This window comes from Aquila chrysaetos, chromosome 5, assembly GCF_900496995.4.
Source record: "Aquila chrysaetos chrysaetos chromosome 5, bAquChr1.4, whole genome shotgun sequence".
In the NCBI taxonomy this organism is placed as follows: domain Eukaryota; kingdom Metazoa; phylum Chordata; class Aves; order Accipitriformes; family Accipitridae; genus Aquila; species Aquila chrysaetos.
The window spans coordinates 40,971,009-40,993,425 of NC_044008.1; the positions used below are offsets into that span (position 1 = coordinate 40,971,009).

The 22,417-nt window shown below is 38.2% G+C and overlaps 1 protein-coding gene across 7 annotated transcripts in view; it reads left to right on the top strand.

Moving 5' to 3' along the window:
- SCAPER (S-phase cyclin A associated protein in the ER) overlaps positions 1 to 22,417 on the top strand; it is a 170,930-nt gene that overhangs the window by 89,617 nt on the left and 58,896 nt on the right. For all 7 annotated transcript variants that reach the window (XM_030013421.2, XM_030013418.2, XM_030013419.2 and 4 more), the window contains one exon: positions 3,658 to 3,784. In XM_030013421.2, coding sequence (XP_029869281.1) covers positions 3,658 to 3,784 — 127 coding nt within the window. The remainder of the gene's footprint in view (positions 1 to 3,657; positions 3,785 to 22,417) is intronic.

A 22,417-nucleotide genomic window follows, 5' to 3' on the forward strand; every position in this document is an offset into this window, starting at 1 on the left:
CAGGCACAGGCTGCATTGGGAAGAATTGGGGCTGTGTGTCCGGCTGGCATCTGGCCGCCCTCGGCAGGAATGTATGGGAGGAGTAACCGCTCCTTCCGTACAGGAACTGCACAGAATCCAGTGCTCTGCCGAGTCGTGCTAATCCTTCCTTGCATACATTCAGTGTACAGCCAAGAAATGATGGATTTAAATGTGGAAGTGCTGAAACACATTGATGTTGCTATTTCAAGGCTTTTTTTCTAGAGATGAAAGGTGGCCTATAAATATTAACAGAGATCTTTTTCCTTTAACTTACAAAATATATTAAATGTGCTAAAAATATTTAGCCCACACTAAAAAGAAACCCTTAATTCATACAAAAGTTTGTTTTAATTTTGTTTGTATATTTGCTATATAAACCTTTAATATCGATATCCCTCATTTTCCCATTTGCAGTGCAAAAAGATCAGATAAAGTATTTGTATTTGCTGAACATACTATTTATTAAAGTTTACATTATGGTAACATTCCAAGACCAATCAGTGCCTTATGTCCTTTCTGATATTTCTTCTGCGTTCTGAATTATCTGTTTGTGGGCAATACTGAAATCTTAATTAGTGAGATGTAAATAACTTTAGATAAAAAGACATTAACTTTAACTTTCCCTTTTATTTAGCCCAGTAAATTTTCAGTTATTTATCGTTCCCTGTACAGAATAGGAAGCATTGGAGGAATGCAAATTGGGGGACAGAAGGAAGATTAAATAATTTCTTGAAACTTTTGGATTTGGACTCAACTGTATTTCCACGTAGTCACTGGATCAGGTGTTGATACCATGCTCTATTAATCTACAGTGCATATAAAGAGTGCACAACGAGTACAATATGTACAAAGAGGTCTCCCTTTCCAAATCCATTCATAGCAATGATAAATTGTATATCCAAGCACAAGTCATCTTGCATAGATTTCTAGTCCTTTGAAACAGTCCTAAAATTATTCTTATTTCTCTGATCCTGCCAAGAAGTCAGTATAAAGGATATTAAATTAAAATAATTTTTCTGAGGTTGACTTGGTGGGAGGAGGGTTTATTTCCTTTCTCTTACCCATGTGATCACATAGCATACGTTACCTGTTTTTGGCAGAAGACCAACATACAGTAGGATATGAGGATGTAAGAGGTAATTCTTTAATGTGGCAGAACCGAAAATTTATTCTTCATGTTTCTTACTGTATGATGCAGAACACACACTTAGAAGGTTGGAATTTTGCTAAAACTGTCCAGAAGGACTTTTAGAAGAAATGGAAAGCTGGAAGACTTTCCTTGAGATTTAATGGGTTGTACAGCTTTTTTTTTTTTTTTTTTTTTTTTTACTGACAGAAACTCAGTGTGATGTTTCACTTACATAGCATCTTTGTAGACTGAAGAGAAAGAAAGGGAATTTGTCAACAGAAAAAATAACAATGTAATATGATTATTTTCTATTTGAGTCCTTGTGAGCAGTGTTTTGATAAACCTTACACATTTTGTATGCTGATGCCTGATGTAGATTAGGAAAGTCCCTTTCTTTAGCCTCTGTGGTTAATCCTGGTTGAATTCCATTCCTCTGATGTTAAATGAAGCAAATGGAAACCCGTCTTCCTGTCTTCTGTCATGAAGTTACAATATAGTGTGGTGGTTTTCTTCAGTGCTTTATATATGCTTTAATCATGGAATTTGGGTAGATGTTTCAGAGGGAGAAAGTCTTTATTTTTGCTTAAAGTGCTAGGATATTGCCAAGTCAATAGCCATTCTAAATCACATTCTATGAGAATACCTGAAATAGTCTGCTTTTAGATCATCTTTCTGGACTGCAGCAATTCAACTTTTCACTGGTGCTGCAGTCCACTCCTTATGCTCAGCAGTTAGTGGTCATCTGATTTATTGTCCAATTTCTGCAGTTATTTGTGTTTTGGCTTTTAATTTTTTTTCCCCGTTTTAGCTCGTGGCTTACTGAGTTAGGCAGAGGTTTCCTCCAACCTCATTTTCCACAGAGGAAATAGCAGTGCAGAAAATTTCATCAGGACATAATCTCCCTTTATTTTTCTTGTCATAGAAAAATCTTGGCTGAATATTAGTGTATTCAGCTGACCAGATGATAAGAAGTCCAAGACTCAAAATTCTGCAGGTTGTTTTTATTTATTTGTACTTCAAAAAAATATGTGTATTTTCAGAGTCTCTTGAAAGCTTTTAACAAAGCTCTTAATTTTTTCAAAGAAAAGTTACAGAGTACCTGTTTCCTATTGATTAAGTGGGAACTCTCTATTCTTGCCCCAAATGAACGTTCTGATTTTTTTTTTTTTTTTTTTTTTTAATACATGTGACTATTGTGGTATGTTCCCCAGCCATTCCATTTCATTTCTCATCTCTCGGAGACTAGTTAATGTAATTTTCTCTTTGCCGTTACTCTGTGGTCACTTTGTGAATGCCTTCTGGCCCTTTCACACTGATGATCTCCCATTTTATGATAAGCATTGATACCCTTCCCCTCTCTTTTCCTTCCTGTAGAGCTATGTTTGCTACTAATAGCAACAGTATTTCTCCCATGCATCCTGCTCAATTTGTCCCACTTTGTCAAGTTTTGTCCCACTTCCAGTACAAATTGCTCAGTAGATCAAACCAAAGGTTTACCAAAAGCTGAGCCTGTCATTAAGAGCAGCCAGTAGCAGATATTAAGGCAACGGTTGACAAATACATAGCAAGTACTGAATGATACTTCCTCCCTATTTCGTCAGTCTCCAGTTAAGGGACTCTGTTTAGCATTTGTATCATTTGCCTTAATGCGTCTACAGATGTAGAAGTCGACATCTGAGCTAATCGCTGACTTCACATTCAAGGCGAAGAAGGATAAACCATGAGTGTGTTTTGACTGCTTTGTTTTAGACCTTAGGATGAGATGAATGGTGCCTTGGAACTGCATATTTCTCCTTGCTGCCTAGTAGGAGAGCACAGGTGAATGGCCCAGATGTAGACGAGTAAAATGGAAATGAATCCTAACCCATGTGTGTCTACATCTCTCCCAGCGCTGCATTTTGGCTTCATTACTGACCCTCATTAATAAAATGCCCTTCCTGAGGTAGTCTGCAAAGTCACTACTTTTCACTTATTCAAATAACCCTAAAGAGCTATTTCTTTTATGATGCCTATAAGAAATTAGACAAGTAGTCTGCTGTTCTATTTCCCTTACTCATCTCAAGAGCGAACTACTTGGCTAAGTGGGCAGAAAGGATTGAATGTCGGAAGAAAAGTAGGATGAAACCATGTTGAAAATGAAGATTGCAAAAACTAGCAGGATAAACTGTGGAGGGAGAATAGGGAAATTGACACTATTTAACAACAGAAGCAAACATGTAGCTAATAAAGAAGTACCTTTACAGCTGTACTGTTCACACTATTTCTATCCCATTTTCCTGAAAAAGTAGATTGTGAAATGTCATAGACACTCTAAACTGACTGTATCTCCTTGCTGTATTGCATATTTTACACGCTGTTCGGTATAGATGATGATAATACTTTTACACAGATTTTCATGATTGCTTTATTGAAATTCAGTTAGCAGACTTTCATTACAAAGATGGAAGTTTACATGATCAGGAGAGTTTTTGCTTTAACTGCTCTTTGTTTTCTGTTTAATGTTGAAGGTTACAGCGATTAGCAAAAGACCTTTTAAAGCACCTCCAAATGCAGGATAGCTGTTCACTGGGGAACAACAAGGTTTCTGCTCTGGACAGGACTTTGGGAGAGATCTCTCGTATTCTGGAAAAAGAGGTATTGTGACTGTTCCTATATAACTTATGATTAACCTATAAACTGTGTTGCCCTCAAATGTCATCAGTTTGGATTTGGGAATGTTTCAAACGCATTGATGGATATGTGACTTCTGTGTAACAAGCAGTGTCTGCTATTACACTCTCCTGTGGTGGTTGCAGCAGTGGATGCTTTTATTTAGACATCAGATTTTATATAGGCAGTTTTGCAGAAGTGCTGAAAACACGCTTGACTGATATTAGATCATCTGGATAACGACAAGCTGTACTTGCACTGTATTTTCCTTGGGATTGTTTTTAACCTGGGCCATTTCAGTCATCTAGTTTATAGTGCATACCCACAAACAGCTTTTACAATAAGGGGCCAAAACAATTAGCAGAGAACAGGAAAGAATTGGAGCCAGCTTTGCTGTCACAGCCACCATATCGTGGTGTTATGGCTGAGTTTTGAAGGAGCACAAATCTGTTGAGTTTTCCTAGAGTACAACAAAGCCAGTAGGTCTTTGGTGGAGGATGAAGGTATAATGTGCATAAATATGGGATATTTCTATGTTTTGAATTTTTTCCAAAGTGCTATGTTTGTAGAGCATGTTTTGGTTTATGGTAAATGTTGGATTTTTTTAATTTATAGCATAGCATTTGCATCTTTTTTATTGTTGCATCATGTCCAGTCTGCTGCCACAGTGCTTTGTGTCTTGTAATGCATTATTTTTGCTCTATTAGGGCCACGGTGTTTGAGTTTTCAGCTGGAACACTGTGTTCTGTTCTCTCTCTAACCATTAGAAAATACTTATCTTTCATATCAAGAAATCATGAAAATTAGTTCTGAGAGAAATCAAATTAATGAAATCTGAGGAGGAGGGTTGCATAATTGTGGTTCAGAGTTGGTGTCTGTGAAGATGAGAGCTCTGCTTGATGCTTTTCACGGCTTAGTCAATGTGGAACACAATTGCTGAGAGCATATGTTTTTAAATACCAAAAGCTGCCTGGGATGCATCGGGTTCTGATGTGTATTCTCGTAGTTACTTTGAGCTGCTGACCAAGTTTAATAGTGTTTTTGAAAGAGTTGTGACGTTTTCAAATTTTGTAGTGTTTGCATTAATTGTTGAAAAAATAATTTGCTATTTATTTCAAAATACAGAAATCATGTTGTTGCATGAAGACTATAAAAAGATGTATCTATTTTGAAATTTATCTAAATAATTATTGGAAACTGTTTTTGGAAAGTGGTGGTGTATCCACCCTCTCATCAGTAGATGTTTTCTGAAATTTTTTATTTTTTTTAAATGAGACGTGAATTGCAGCTAAATGTTAATCATTAATTGTTCGCAACATTTTACTGCTTGTTGAGTCTGCAGGGGGAAATGAAAAGATAAATTTGATAGTATTAATAGACATGCATTATTTTGTTGTTGATTTGGGTTTTTACCCCCAAAACATTACTCTACCACTGGAGAAGTATTACTATATCCAAGTGTCCTAATCAATAAGGTCAAGAAAGATTGATTTCAATAGCTGTCACTGTGTTTATGGCACAGATCATACATAGTCATTTATAGAAGTGGATAGTAATTCTCTTGTTAACTTGCGAGTCAAGAAATCAGCAGACACATCTTGCATGTCAATGGGCGGTGGAAAGAATCTTGATGGTGTCAGTCATCGACTGAGAGGAGGAGACTGACACTGTTAATTGAATTTCCCTGGAGAGCATAAAAATATACCATAATGTGGGGGGAGGAATGAGGGAGTGGGAACCACACAAGCTGTCAGTGTGTGTGAGCTGATAACATTGATTTACCCTTGCTAATGGCCTGGGTTGAATAAAGAATTGCCCTGAGGGAGGACAGAGTTCACTACAATAGATCCTTGCCACTTACTAGAAATTCTTCAGGCTCAGTAGTAGTCATGCGAAAGTATTACAAAATAAAATTATAAAATAAAAACCTCATGATCCAAAAAAACCTCTTTTCAGTCATACTGTGAAACATTGGATTTTTCTTTTGTTAATAGTTTACACTGAATGAAAAATGTATTTATACAGTCTCACCAGGGAAATAAAGATTTGTTTTGCAAACAATGAAATAAAATGCGGAGCTGCTGTTGGTAACAGTAAATAAGAAAAATAAATACCATTAAATTTCTCAACAGAAGGGTTATTCAGCTCATCAGAAACTCCATGACTGTACTAAAACAGCATTAAAGAGCAGGATTGTATTATTTATGCAAACTTGAATCACAAAAAAAGCCACGTATGAAAGATTGGCAGCCCTGTCTCACTGGGTTTTGCCTTCAGGTAGAATTGAATCAGACTAACAATTCCTTTTTGGACTTAGTCTTCATCTCTTATGTTTCATAGTGATGAATAAGGCTTTTTCTCACTTCTGAGCTTCTTTTATAATGTGAGAACATTCTAGGATGAGGCATGCCTGCATGATTATTGTAGTCAAACTCGCTTTTGTTTTGCATGCCTTCCTGGTTCTGCTGGCCATAAACAGATTCTGCACTTGGGGCCAAGTGATTTTACCAATACAGCAAGAAGAGTTTGTTTAATGTAAACTAAAAGGTTTTTATATTGGCATATCCTCTAGCTACTCAAAGTTGAGAGATCTGTCTCTCAGGCAAAGATACATCTTAACCACTGCATGTTTTGGAGTCCTGTCTGTTCATTGTAGCACCTTACCTGCTTCTCATGAATACAGAATTCATAGGCTGCTGCCTGTTCCACATGCAACACAGCAAAATCTACAACTTTCACTTTGAATCCAGTGCATGATTTGAGTGCTAATAAATGAAACAGGAGTTGCTTTGCTTTTCTTCAAGTGGTTGTTAGATCCCCAGACGCTTCTTGATATGTTCACATTGGCTTACTTGGATGAAGCTCTACAATCGCTAGAAGTATTGCACCCTATGCCAGAAAAGTATTTGTAAATAAGCAAGTTGAAGTGCAGGTTTTGAGGATCTGACAAGGAGTATGGCCATTAATGCTTACAGCCGGTGGTTCACATGTATTTTAATTAAACAAACATAAAAGGTGCTATAAAGTCATGAACCACAATGTCATTCCAGTTCTAAGTAGATTCGTACGCCGCAGGTCATGTGTCCTTGCTTCTGCTAGTAACGTCAAGCAGGAGGCACAAATCCAGATGATGTTGTATACACCTGGTATGCTGTCCCCAAGGTGCATCTACAACATGTACTGCTAGGGTGCTGGTTTGGGTGTGCTCTAGATTATTGGAAGGTAGTCCTTGGGTTTTGTGCATAGTCTGCCATCCTTTCTGGCAGAAATCCTGGAAGGAAGTTGTATTCACTTTCACCTCCACTTTGTTTTAAAGTATATTAAAAAAACAAACACACACAACAGCAAAATGCATGCAAACATTACCCAAAAGCCCTGGCCTGATGTTGACAGATTGTCATATGGGACTCTTCAAGCTCTTAGTAAGATCTGATAACACTCAGCCGAAGATCTCCTTTGAATGGGCTTTTGATGCTAAAACTCCTGTCCCCTCTCAAAGAAAGCAGAGCTGATGTTTAAAACTGCAGGGCTAAAGCAGTTTTTCTGCCACAGTTCTTTTGATTTTATACATGTTCATTCTTTGATGGGCCTAATTGTACACATCCATTACCAAGGGCAGCAGTATGTTTCAGATGTGCAAGGAATCCTGGATTGACTGCTCAAGTTTGACTTCAGCACTTATACAGAAATGTCCTGTATAGGGAACACTTTCAGAAACCAGTATATTTAAAGATGTATATCCTATTAGTGTGACTACAGATACCGTTTTAAGTTGCTTATGCTTATATCATGTATATCCCTCAATGTATAGAGGTGAGATTTACCAATTAAAAAAACAAGACCATTGTCTACTGCATATAGACTTTAGAGGTTATGCTGCCTGAAGTACATGTATTTCTAAGGCTGTGAACCTGACCTGGGTCAGAGGTTACTGCCTCTCGTATGGTCATCCTTAGACTTGCTGACAGAACATCACTTCCCTGAAGTTCTTCCTCAAATTTGTTTTTAGGGTTTTTTTGGGGTCCAGGTTTTAAAAGTCCTACTTCTAAATGTTTAAAGTATTCTGGGTGATTTTTGCTAGGTCTGGGCTAGGCAGAGATGACAGACACCATTATTCTGAGGAATGTGGCAGGATGCTACCTTCAATAAGGAGGACGGTGACACGCAGCTGAGGGCAGTAGCCTTTTCACCTGCCTCAGCTGCAGCTAAAACACTGCAGTTAAATCACTTCAGTTAAATTTGTACAAGACTTACATGTGACATCTAGACAAGCTCTTAATGTGTCTCCCATCCTTCTGACTGGGAGTATGACATAGAGGCTCAGTATGATCGTGAGGGAACCTCATGATTTTTGGAATCCAAGTGCAGCAGGTAATCTACTTAACTGGCATTATTTTTATATGATGTTTCTTATCAGACCACTAGTTTGAAAAAGATCTTCATCACAACACAAGGTATAAGATTCCTTTAACTAAGTGATTTGACAGAAGATCTTACAGATGTGCTCCTAAGGAGAGGGCTGCAGCCACAGGGGAAGGATAGAGGTTTTATAAATGTGCCAGCCTAAGCAAATATTACAGCTGAAGCTCACGTGTCCATCACAAGGCACAAAGCACTACCAAACAAGAGTTCACTGGTTCTGATGTTCATAACACTTACTATGATCTTGTACAGTTTTGAAGATAGCTGTGTCCCTAATCTCCTTCAGGCTCTCTAGGTGCTGTAAAAATCTCAGTAAATAATAGTGAGTGCAAATTAAGTAGTTAAAGCGTGGAAGTAAAATGGAACCAGAAGAATAGAAGAGGAGGCTTTTAATAAATTGGGCCATGACACTTGTAGTTGCTTACCAGCTCACCTCATACAAATCTAAAAGTAGCTGCTTTTTAGTAGGCTGTTTCAAGATACTTATTTTTATTACTAATTCAGAATAGTATTCTTACTGTAAACAGATTTCAGGGGAAAAAATATTCTTCCTTAGAAAAGGTGTAATTTTGTAACTGAAAAATGTGTGAATCCAAGCTATTAATTGAGTGCAGTGTTTTAATACTTTTTTAAAAAAAGGTTCTCAATGCTTATGACCTCTAAAATGTGCTCTCTCAGTGGCCATTAATGGTTTGTTTTGTGTCAGGCAATGGTTTTGGTTTTGTGATTTTTAGATAGATTTTTCAGCCTCCTGCTTCAGCAGTTGTGATGTCAGCTATTTACATTTCAGTAAAGTGTTTGTTGTAGCTTTCAAATATATGGGGACTGTAGACAGACAGTGTTTATCCCATTGTAAAGACTGTCAGAAATGGTTGGCTTTAACAACACAGTCAGGCCTGGTATTTATGTTTTATTCTCTAAACTGTCAGGCCCATTGGGTATGGTGACCATAGCCAGTGTGAAGATTAATAGGCCAGTTTTTGGAAGGCACACTGAATTGCATGGCTATCTATGCCTGATTTTTGTTTTTTTCTCCAATAACACGAACTCTGAATTATCAGAAATCGAAACAAATTAAAAACTGCCCGAGATCTAAGGTATGTAACAAATGCCATGTAAAATGGAACACGTGTAAACTTTTGTCCTGTTCATGATAAATTTCTTCAAAAGTCTCTACGTAGATTTAAAATTGCCCTGTGTGTGTATATATCTGTGTGTGTATGTGTATATAAATATATATGACATGTATATACAGACAAAATAGATTTTAGAATCAAATACCCTGCTATAAATACTCAGCATTCTTACTTATTTAAGTGTATTTAAGAATACAGTGGGATTTGTGATTCACAAACTCTTATGCATTTGATTCTGGTGCTGCAAAAATTTGTGAAGCTGGCTTGAGCATCCAAGGTAGCTGCATATTTGTAGTGTAGCGAAGTGGTGTAGCCATGAAAAAGAGAGGATTGAAAGACACTGAATTTAATGGCTGGACTTTATTTTTCAGAAGGTCAGAATTCTGGACCAGCTGAAAGACTGGTATGATGTACCTATCTTTAAGCTTTCCTTGACTTGCTATTGATTATTTTTGAACTGGATATGGCGTTACTGCTCTGCATAATTTTTGTTGTTTTGAATGAGTATTAGACAAGATACTGTAATTTGATATCAAACTCTTAAAGTTTGAATTCATAAGCTAAGCAAGAGTGACATAAATAGGCAGTGTATTTTATGCTAGATGATGTCACTGGAAAAGTCAGACTAGCTTTAAAGCACACTGGCCATAGCTTGAGGTTTGTGGCTTCTATTTCATAACTGAAGAAAACTGTCAAGTGTGAATTAGAGGCAGCAAATTTTAAACCTAAATTTTGGCTAAAAGCAATTGATCCAAGTTTAACTTCTGTTAATCAGCTAGACTCCTTGGAGGTAAGGTTGATCAGTATCTCTGAAGAAAGCAGGAGTGTTCACAGGCAGAGCAGTGATTCAGTAATCTTTTCAAAATTAATAATTCTTGTGTTTGGAGCATTGAAGGGTCAGCTGAGAATAAGACGGTGGCAAAAATCTGTGGTCCTAAAAAAACCTGTGATGATTTCCACCACCCCCACCCAAATTATTTTGGTTGGCTTTTATGTGGGAAAAGGAAGAGATGGAGAGAGGAAGACAACAATGGATAAGTTTGGGAGTTGTGAATCAAATAGATTCCTCATTGCAGTAGCAGAGCATTTCTGTAGGCAAGCTACAGTCACTAGTTAAGTGTTAAGGATATCTACACTTCTAGAAGAAAAACCCAGCATAAAGTCTGATACATGGATTCATTGAGGGCTGGGGAAATCACAGGAGGTGTCAGTTTATCTGTCACCCTCTTACTAAACCAGAAAAAGCATCATAGGGCATTATGTATGAAAAAGGGAGAAAATTACTGTTTTAGTGAATTTACCTAAGTCATGGACTAGTGGCTTTACCCAAATTAGAGCCACATTGTCTGTATTTTATGATCTTGTGCCTGTGTGTGTATGCATGTATACACATATTATCTGTATATTATTTAACACACTCAACCAATTATTTTAAATAGCCTCACAACTGATTGATTTCTCAGTCTGACTGAAGCTTTAAAAAGTTATTTAACATTTACCTTTAAGCAATATTGTAGTAATGAAAAGCTTGGTCAAGATGCCAAACTTCTATAGGCACGTTTGTGATTGAGAGGTGTTTATATTTTCTTCGAAAGGGTGATTTCTGTGATGCAGCCCACTTCTGTTTTCTTGTTTACTTACTATCTCCGATTTCTCCACTAGAGGACACTACTGGCAGAAACAACAGCATGTCCTTTTAATCCTTAGAAATAATAAATCTATTTAGAAGTCAAATTTTGGTTTTGGAAGAAAAATACTTATTTAAATTTGGTTAATACTGATATGACTCCTAAGGCCGAAGGTATTACCTGCTAAACTAATTTGCATGTTAATTCTCAAAGTTCTGTGTTATGGCTATTTTCAGAACAGGCTTTAAAATATTGTTGATATTTGTATTGGACAAACTGGCCCCAGTTTTGTTCAATTTGAATACTTCTACTGGAGTATGCCTTCGTCTTTCTGACATAGGTCCAGCCAGTTCTGTGGCACTTCACGTGCCAATGTGTTTAGAAATTACACAGCTTTTCTTTCCTACTGAGCTTTGTACAGCAGTACGTCTCCTGGTTTTGGTGTGTTAGGATATTTAATTAGGTAATTGGTATCCTGTCAAGACTTAAATGTGCAATCGTACAGCGTCTTCTATAGGAAAACATAGAAGTACACACATGCACGGTATTAATTTAAAAAAAAAAAAAAAGCCACATGCCCGCAGTTAAGTAGGCATATTTATGAGCCACTGTTGTTTGTGCTATTTACATTTTATACTAATCTGCAGTGCAGATCGGGGTGGCTGCTCTCTAGTGCTTGAGCAGCAGTTCCGCTTGGCTGTGGTGGCAGGAGCGTCACGGGGCCAGCAGCAGGGCTGACCTCTGGCAGCAGCTGGCAAGGCAAATTCATGGCAAAGGCCCCCAAGCCCCACATCAGTCCTGCGCCCTCTCCACCTTCACCCTTGCAATGGTGCCGTGGGACCCTGCAGAGTCATTGCTACTGTCATGTTGTAACCTACTGCCTTTCTCTTATATATGTGATATGTGACTTTTGGCTCTTAGCCATGTGAAGATTTTGATATATATTGCGCTGGTTTACACCAAAAAGCCGCCTTCTATATTGGACAGTGGGCATTTTGTGGCCAAAGTGTTTAAAAAATAAAATAAACTCTCACAAGCTATCTTAACTGTGCTTTCATCTTTATGTTTTTTGTTCTTTATGAGAGTAATTGCTACTCTTTATTTTTTATAGATAATCAGAAGTTACAACTTTAAGGTTCATTTTAGCTAGACATATGATGTATTTCTATACAAAGAATGGATTAATTTTTTAATCCATCCATTAATTTTTCAACTTTGGATACTCCTGCAGTAGCCAGTTCCAGAGCTACAGTGATGTCACACAAAGGGAAGTCAGTAATTAAATGTAAAGCTGAATTATAATAGTGTATAAACGATTGAAAGTCAAAATCCAAACTTTATGAAGTGTGTTGAATTGCAAAAGTTAAAAATAAGTCTGTTTTGCCAGCTAAAACTAGAATTCAGGCCCTTGGAACTCTGTATTTTACCACCAAAAATCTAATGAATTTGCTAACACAGAAGGTAACATAGGGAATTCTGTATTTATGCTTCCTTTGTTGGAAGTGTTAATCAAGTCTTAGCTGTTCTTACAAAAGTACAGAACCTGAGTTCAGAGCATGAACTCAGGAACTGATAAAGCAGATAAAACTGATGGAAAATCTGAGGTGTAAGTAACCCTCCTCGAAATCAATTCACTTAAGCCCTTTAACTGGGAGATTAGGGATTTTTAATGTATACATGTTCAGCACTGAGCGCCAATGATGCACAGTGCCACTAAAACATGGTTTGAAGAAGGTTCAGCAGTGTTCAAAGCTGGAATATGGGGTATTGTACTGTATCTACCACCTTAACTGCATATGGTCCAAGCTACTAGTAGTAGAAACATCACCTGATCTGATCAACTCTGGCAGTGGATTTGACACTAATAGCACAGTGGCTGTGACTTCAAAGAGCAGGCTATGTGCAAACACAGGAGGAGCTCTTTGGACAGCATTTTCTACCCACACAGCCTTTCCCTGTCACTGCCAGGAAGAAGTCAATAGGTCAGATGCGTGTTGTGTGTTGCAGGTTGGACAAGGCAGCTTTATATCATCAGTAATTCGTTTGCCCAGAGTTTCTATCATCTGTGGATTAACCTTTTTCTCAAGATGAACATATAAATAGGAACTTCTTACTAGAGGTCAGCCACAGAATATTTTTTAACTTGTTTGCTGGAAATGGTATTAAGAGGCAAGTTCAGTTCACAGAGAACCGCTGCAGTGAACTTATTCCAAGATTATTTCATGTGCACAATGGGTGTAGTTGAAAACCGCTGTGTTGATTTCTGGTTCTGTGGGATGCAATTAAATATTAATTTCCAGTGCCCTTATGCTGTACTATCTGTGGCCTTTTGCTGTCAGATGAGGCTTTTTTTCCCTTCTACGTCAGTTTAGAACTAATGGATCATATCAGAATGGATATAATTGCTATATAAACATTGCAAGGTATGCACAGTTTCTTCACTAAGCATTTACAAGATGAGATATGTTTTAATATCATTAAAGTACAGGCACTGATTTTTCTGTGATGAGAAAATGCCCTACGCAGTCATGTTTCTGCTAGTAAGCAGAAGCCAGTTTAGAGATCATGATAAAGTAATGGTTATTATAGCTTCTAAAGAAATGAAGGTTTTATTTCATTTAGTCTGATGGTATATCTATACATATATTTTCTTGAAAGTATTTTTTAAATTCTACATCTGATTTGAGACAATACCTTCTGACTTGAGAACATACTACCTAGAAGTCTTTGTTGTCTGTTCTCATGTTTGCAGTGCTTCACAAACCCACATTATTAATCTGCCCTGCAGTCCTTTGTTGCTGTCCTGTGGATGGGTAATGGGCAAATAGTCCAAGAGGTTACAAGAGAGTACCCAAGGCAATCAGTGTGAAAGCTGTGTTTAGAATTCAAGTGCTCTTGACTGCATTACAGGTCTTTTAAACAACCATCGTTCTGTCCCTATATGTCTTCTCCCACATAATTTTAATATCTTTAGTTTTGCTTGATTACACTGGTTTTCATAGTTTAAGTTCAGCTGAAATCAGTGCTGCTTTCTAGTGGCTGAAAGCTTTCAATATTATAATATCAGCCATAGGGATTTAAGATTCAGTGTTGCAAGAGATCTGCGACTTTCCTACTTAGTGAACAGTTTCTTGTCCAATAAACTGCTGAGAGAGAAGGGACAAGATCCTGTAACTGTGCTTTTTATATACTTGTTTGGGAACTTCTATTTATGAGATTATTCAGAAAAAGTCGAATTGGCCTTAGCTAATGGAGCCATCTATGGAGAATCTAGGAGCAGTTGTTCCTGGTATTAGAGACTTAAGCCTTTTTCCTTGCTTTCCTCCTTTAATTGATGCACTTACTAGATGCGCTGTTGTTTATAAATAGACTAAACATTTATTTTTAATAAGCACAAGTGTTGCAATGCTCAGTGTTGTCTTTCGCAATATCTATAAGGACAATTCTTATTTTTCCAAGCAATATTGGCTGTTTCTCGTTATGCCACTTAGCAAGAGTGAAAGCAGCTAAACAGATAACATGTAATTCACTAGTTTACCTTTACCTGTCTTTCCCATATGGCTTTCACTGACTCTTGAAACTTCACAAACAGGATTGTGAAGGTCCTGTCCTTGTCAACAGAAGTGTTAATAGAGTGCCTCTCTGATTTTACTATTGAACTGAAAAGATATTGCAGAACTTGGAAGGAGATCGTGTAAATAAGGTTCATCTTATTCAATAGGGTAATACAGTGATTCAGTAAGGGCCCTATCTAATACGGTTTATCTTATAATATGGGCAGAAGTTTGAAAACAGAAGAATGAATAAAGTATATGATGTGCATGGAGAGAAGTTACATTTGTGAGCACGTGACATTTACTGTTTGCAGGACAGGCTTAAGAATCAAATTTCTTAGCAGTGGTATTGTCCCTAGGCCTGGACCAATTTTAAGTCGCTCGTCAATAATGTACTTTCAGAGAGTATAATAGTAAATGCCTCTTCTTTTTTTTATTTTTCGTTTAATTAAAAAATTAAGTAAGCCTAATTTTCATTGTTCCATTTGCGTGATGTATCAACTGCTTTCTTTTTCATCCTTTCTTTTTGTTGTACTTAGATATTTGTCTTCCTTTATGGTAAATATATGTGAGGTTGCAGTTAGTATACCTTAGCTATTAAAGTGAAAAAACAATATTATCCAAATGGCTTAGATGCTAGAGGCTGAGCTCTACAGGGGAGTGTGCAAGTACTGAACATCATGCAGGGAGTGAAACCGCTTCTGCAAGATAAGGCCCGTTTACCTACCTACCATCTCAGATGCTGAGTAACCATCCTCTCCTAGATGAAGCCATGGAGATTAGTCTGTGTGGAGTGTAAACACAGAAACCAGAGGAGCTGCCTTATCTTGAAGGCTTCAGAATCAGCTTTAAGGCCTCAGAATTTGCACTTTGCGGGATAAGGTGCGAAGGAGCATTTCTCAAGCCCTCCTTTCTGTTGTCTTGCAAAGCATTATCTAAAGAACTTGGGTGCTCTAACATGTAAGCAATGCACGAGGGAGGAGTTGATAGAAATACATCATAGAATCATTTATGTTGGAAAAGACCTTCAAGATCATCATGCTTCTATAATAGAAGAAAAGCAGCTGTACTGCACATTCCAGCTTCCTGGCCTCAAAGCACTACCTGAACTCCCCAAGCCCCGAGGGACGGCTGCAGAGAGAAGAGCTGAAGGAGGTGGCAAACCTCCTTCAGGGCCTGTGCCTGATTATATGCATTAAAGTAGCTCCAGGGCTGGTCTAACTTCTGCCCAGGCCTGGCTCCACCCTTCAGCCAGTCCCAAAAAATGAAGAGAACAGAATGAGTATTTAGAGTCATAGAATCATTTAGGTTGGAAAAGACCTTCAAGATCATCGAGTCCAACCATCATCCGTGCCCACTAAACCATGTTCTGGAGTACCCCGTCTACTCGCTTTTTTAATACCTCCAGGGATGGTGACTCAACCACTTCCCTGGGCAGCCTATTCCAATGTCTGACAACCCTCTCAGAAAAGAAATTTTTCCTAATATCTAACCTAAATCTCCCTTGCCGCAACTTGAGGCCGTTTGCTCTCATCCTATCTCCAGCCACCTGACAGAAGAGACCAGCACCCACCTCGCTACACCCCCCCTTCAGGTAGTTGCAGAGAGCGATAAGGTCTCCCCTCAGCCTCCTTTTCTCCAGACTGAACAGCCCCAGTTCCCTCAGCCGCTCCTCGTAAGACTTGTGCTCCAGGCCCCTCACCAACTCGGTTGCCCTTCTCTGGACACGCTCCAGCACCCCAATGTCTGTCTTGTAGTGAGGGGTCCAAAACTGAACACAGGACTCGAGGTGCGGCCTCACCAGTGCCGAGTACAGGGGAACGATCACCTCCCTGCTCCTGCTGGCCACACTATTTCTGATACAGGCCAGGATGCCGTTGGCCGCCTTGGCCACCTGGGCACACCGCTGGCTCATGTTCAGCCGGCCGTCAACCAGCACCCCCAGGTCTTTTTCCGCCGGCAGCTTTCCAGCCACTCTTCCCCAAGCCCGTAGCGCTGCGTGGGGTTGTCGTGACCCAAGTGCAGGACCCGGCACTTGGCCTTGTTGAACCTCGTACAATTGGCCTCGGCCCATCGATCCAGCCTGTCCACATCCCTCTGTAGAGCCTCCCTACCCTCAGGCAGATCAACCCTGCCTCCCAGCTTGGTGTCATCTGCAAACTTGCTGAGGGTGTACTCAATCCCCTCGTCCAGATCACTGGTAAAGATATTAAACAGAACTGGGCCCTGTGGAGCCCTGTGGAACACCACTTGTGACCAGCTGCCAACTGGATTTAACTCCACCACAACCCTCTGGGCTCGTCCAGCCAGCCAGTTTTTCACCCAGCGAAGAGTGCACTTGTCTAACTGATACTGATAGGTACGGCCTTAATGTGAATTAATACCTCCCCCCAATGGTGTGCAAAGGCTACTGAGCTGATTCTGGCTCACGTTTTAATCCTAAACTAGTTTCCCATTGATGTTCAGTGCTCGAAATTCTATTGTGGGTGAAGTCACTCATGTTTGAATACCAGTTTGAGATTTTCAGATGGAACGGGGTGTTACTATAATACTGATTTCACTAGGGAGAAGTATTACAGGGAACAAAATTGTCTATTTTAATAGAAAACACTCCTTTGGTATAGTGTGCAGTGATTTTCACTGTGTAAAGTTTTATGTCTGGAGGACTAATCAGAGAGTGTAGATTTTCTACAATCACAAACGTATCTGTGGTTTTGTTATGTGCATGTAGAGATACTTGTGTATTTATTTAAAGGGGGTGGGGGGGTGCGAAAAGGAGGAGCCAGCCCAGGATTCAGTTGTCTGGTTTGTTTTTCTAAGGCAGCTTTGAACTGCATTTCTTACCCCCTGGCATTTTAGATAGAATCTTCAAACACTAGATAAAAGGAAAGAAGAAAATTCTTAAGATGGATTTCAACTATATTTTACTAATTAGTTATTATTTCTTCCTTCAGTGAACAGTTTAACAAGTGTAGAATAGAGTTGCACAAGTTCAGTGTGTTCTTTCAGAAACAGAAGTCAGAATGTTTCAAAGTATTTGGGATTCATTCAGAAATACTTTTTTCTGAACAGTTTTAGTTCCTGAGGTCTGTTCAAACAGGCTTTCCAGATTAGCTTCTTATTTGGACATAGTAGGCAGGATGAGCAGAAAGCGTTTCTTTGGCTGAAGGAAAATACTCTTTTTTAATCTCCATAAAGATACTGATTGTGGAGGTTTGTCTTAGAGGGAGGGTTTACACAGGAGCGTTTAAGTTAGTTCAAAAAGATTTCAAGTAGTCAAAATGTGAGGTGCTAAAGTTGCATAGAACAGAGATGGTAAAGCTGTCATTAAATCATTTCAGCTGTTAAAGCTCTGCATTATTTCTGATTCTGCTCTACTTATTAACTAATAATAATACTTTAACAGGAGAAATGTATGGAAGTGAGTACTTTGGTCCAGGACATTGGATTTCACCCAATAACTCTTGCACCAAATTAATAAATTATGATTTAACTAGGATCATATTTTTCTAGGAGATAATCAGGTTTGATTTAAAAACTTAAAATGATTGAGAGTCGACTATATCCTAAGTATATTATGCTCATCATTAATTACTCTTGGCATTGAAAAAAATCATTTTATTCTTACCTGAACTCGTCTAGTTTCAGCTTCCAAATATTAGCTGTTACTGTGCATTATCAGAAATCTTCTTCCCATTCAGGTACTTCCACACTGTGATTCCATCATATTTTTACTTTTTCCAGCATAAACTAAATTGTACTTCTGTAGTGTCTCATGGTGAGGCAGGTTTCTCTGACCTTGTATCTTGTTTTACAAATCTTCCAGTTTGCCAAATGTCCTGTGTAAAGGGGAGTGGCAGTGCAGGGCAGCAGTTTTGGTCTGGGTTCTGTCCTGGAGTGTTATATGCAGAAACCAAACACTGTTTCTAATTGACGCTCAATGACGCTTTATTTCATTCTGTGTTACTTTGTATTACCAAATGACTTGTTTAAATAAATCAGAGGTTTTTCCCCTAATTTGGTTTTATTTCAGAAGAATACATTCTATGTTATCTGACTACTTTAATGAGTTAAAAAAGACCTAGCAAAGTAACAGCACAGGTCAATTGGCCTTTTCATGTATTTCTTTGCTGACCATGTTATGTATGATGAGACATATATGTGTAAATGACTTTTTTTTTTTTAGGCTGTGTGTGTTTTCCTGTACCAAATGTCAGATAATGAGATGGAAACATTATTTTGAACTTTCTATTTAGTCTGCTAATTTTCGAGTTTGCCAAACATACTTGTATCATTGGGTAAGTGGTGCTTCTGAAGGTGCCACAGATGCCAATCTCTGATAAAATCCACCCTATCTTGTTAATGAACACACAAACAGTTGTTCCCCATCTGCTGCCTCTGTCTGAAAGGTTATGAAGCCCTTCCTTCTTGATCACAAAGGACATAATTATTGTCTGTAGAGGAGTCAAGTACAAAGACAGTTCATCCAGTCTGACCGCTACTACACTGAAGGCCACCAAAGATTAACAGCTGCTTCTCCTTTGATTAGGTTAGGTAATAACAGTTACTTTAGTTAATAATTGGATGGATTCCCAGGCCATGTAATTCAGGTTTAGGCTGTCATTTTTTGCTGGCATGTAGCTGAGCCGTATTATTGGAACGGAGCCTGTAATCCTATTAGTCAGTTGTCACTCAAGTCATAGGAGAGGAGAGAAGGGGCATTCAAATCCATTAAGGTGTTGTAACAGGTAGGTAAGTCAGCCACACTAGCCCAGTGTGCAGGGAGCTTTCTTGATTGTTTGTCATAACTGAAAAAAAAGGGATTAATTTTAAATTTCTTAAAATGTTTAGTTCATAATTAATCCATAAAATGGTTACTTGATTCGTTTATTGTTATTTCTGTTTACTTTGCCGCACATACATTAGTGTGTACACACTCTCTGCTAAAGTTACTTGGTTCATGCACAGTTCTGCTGAAATTAGTTGCTGTGTGCTCTAAATGACAAATTTATAATGGTCCAAAGATTAAGAATACATACTTAATATCACATCAGCTGTTTGGCTTTCCTCCTGTGCAAACAAGATCACTGTATTTCACAGTGATACAGACTTGAGAGGGATAAAGAAAAACGAGGTTTTTTTCTTGTATTGATTTTGAGTGCTACATCTGCTGTTCTGAAGACTGTGTCTCTGTTACTGTTTTTGTAATGGTTAAGACATATCTAGGTGGCATCCCCAAGGTTTTTGTGCCTCTTCTTCTCTCTGTTAAGAAACGCATAGATGACAGTAATAATAATTTTTGTCTACATGTTCATTTGTCCTTGCTCTCCTGCATGACCAGGTAACTTCAGAGCTTTGAAATCCTTTTGTACATAGAAATCAAATTGTTTAACAATGTTATTTGAAGTAGTTGTGAATTTCTGAAAATACGTATGAGCAAGTCAAATTTTCACACGCTGTTTGAAAACCAGATGTATGTATATTTTCTTCTGTTCAACAAACATGAATCCCATTATATTGATTGCCTTTGCTGAATAACCTTCCCAATCTAAATATGCAGCCACTCAAAGAACTGTTTCTATCGTGAAATTATGAAATGGGTTTCATAAACATCTAGCTAAGTAATTTGGGAGACTAAGTTAGAAGTCTGGAGGATTCTTTCAAGCAGCAAAAACATGCCATATGGGTTTATACTCCTTCCAAATAGGGATTCAATACTTACTCCCTACAGGATCTGTCATTTTTCATGCTCACATGGTACCTGATCTACTGAGTGCCTTGGTGCTACCAGAGTAAGTCATAGTTACCTGAATGGGTCTTTCATTCTGACACAGATTCAAATGAGGACCAATTTAAATAAGAACATTATGTGAGTGAGGGCTTTGAATAACTCACATGCCTCAGTCTACTTGTTTTGAATTTTTATTATGTTTTAATATGTATGAGCTAATGTAAAGCTAAAGCACTATAGAACATTAAGTGAGTTTGGATCATATTTTGAAGGATATAGGTTAATTTTGGAAAAAAAAAAATTGGAGAAGATAGCCTGCTCCCCTGTGTTTATGCTTTAAGAAAGATTTCTTCAGATGAATATTTAAATACTTCAAAATTTGAAACTCACCTCAAGTAGGAATTAATTCAGACATATTTTCAAATATTTTGGTATTATTTGGCTGCTATACTTCAGAGATGGAATGACAATATTTTTCAACATTGGAGAGATTTAGTACTGTTTGTTCTTTATACACAGCTTATCTCCTTACCTGAGGTCTCGTATTATGGATAGCTGAGGAAATTGCCTGTGCGTGATTCCTTTTTCCACGGTTTCCTCCAGTACCACAGTCACAGTATTCACTCTGAAAACATCAGTAATGCAATATTCAAGCGACTCTTCTGCTCCTTTGTGGATAGGGCATGTTTTCTCTTCAGTTCCCATGACCCCTACTGACCCAAGGCCAAGCTCAAGGAGCTGTGCCTGAGCCTGGGATTCCTGATAGCAGGGCGCTTGGGTGGTGACCAAGGTCGTTCACAAGCACTGTATACCAGCAGTTACTTTGGTAATCAACATTGCCTTTCAATAAATGGGTTAAAAGCTCTTGGAGTTCTCCATCTTAAAAGAATCCTTGGAGATAAATATATTAAATATCATGCCAAAAGTAGTGTATTCCTAATGCCTAAGTGGCAGTTTTATAGACCTTTGTAAGCATGGTGAACAATTACGGTGCTCATGTATTTTTCCCAACTTTGCTGCTGATTTGTTTCTTCCTTTCATTTAAAGTTTTGCCCCTCTCTCTTCCATGCACATAGTTAGGGATTTATTTCCCTGATGGCTAAGCATCAAAATGCTGATTAATTTTTATGAGTAATCTAGAGAGGAGAATAATAGGACATAAAGCTAAATCATATAAAACTGGGAGAAATTACAAACTCGCTTCTTCTTGATAGAAAACTGTAGTAGTAAAGGAAGTTCTTTAAAATGTAAATTTGTGTTTTGCAAAATATACTTGTCTTTAATAAAACATTAGACAAAAGTGAAACAGGCACTCTGAAGAAAAGTCTGTCTATAAGAGAAGTGATGCACCAGATTGAAGTGGAAGGAGAGCATGTAGGAAATCAAACAGCTTCAAAAGATTAATACTCTTTTTAAGTAGACACATGGAGATCTCCCCTCAGAATAGGGAGACATAGCTTCTTTCAGTGTAGCTCTGGTGACTGGCTGTGCAGGGAGGTTCCTTTCTGGACACTTCATTACTAGGTATTTATGGAGAAAAGAGAAGTTCTGGAAAAAAAATCACAAATAAGAAAAATTTACATGAAAAAAAATAAAAGAAAAGGGTGGGTTTAGCATCAATGAATATATAGAGTTGAGAAACAAGCCAAGTAGGAAAATGTAACAGTGTACGATTTCAAGAATGGAGTAATTACTAAGGGGAGAAACAAAACGAGTGCAATAAAATGGGATATAACTCAGAGTAATGGGATGAAAGAGAGAAAGGGCATATTTGGTCTAAGTGACGGGAAAGACTTCTTCGCCACGAGAGCTAATAGGTTGTGGCATAATCTCCCATGAGAAATAGGGAAAGTGAGAAATGGGAAGTGCTTGGCACATTTAAAACTGGAGTAGCGCTAACAAATACGCTGTAGCAAATAAATCAGCAGTGTCACATAAATGTCTTTCTCATTTGTGTGCTGCGATGCTGGCATGCCAATCATATGCAGAAATCCTCGTGCACATTTGTCTACACTGGTTATGTGTGTATGTTGACTACCAAGGAACATGCACGCTTGAAATAAGAGACTCCCTCCTTAGACTTGTGAAGTTTTAAGCTGAAGTGAAAATTGATATGTTAGAAAGGCCCCAGGCTTTGGCAGGGGGGT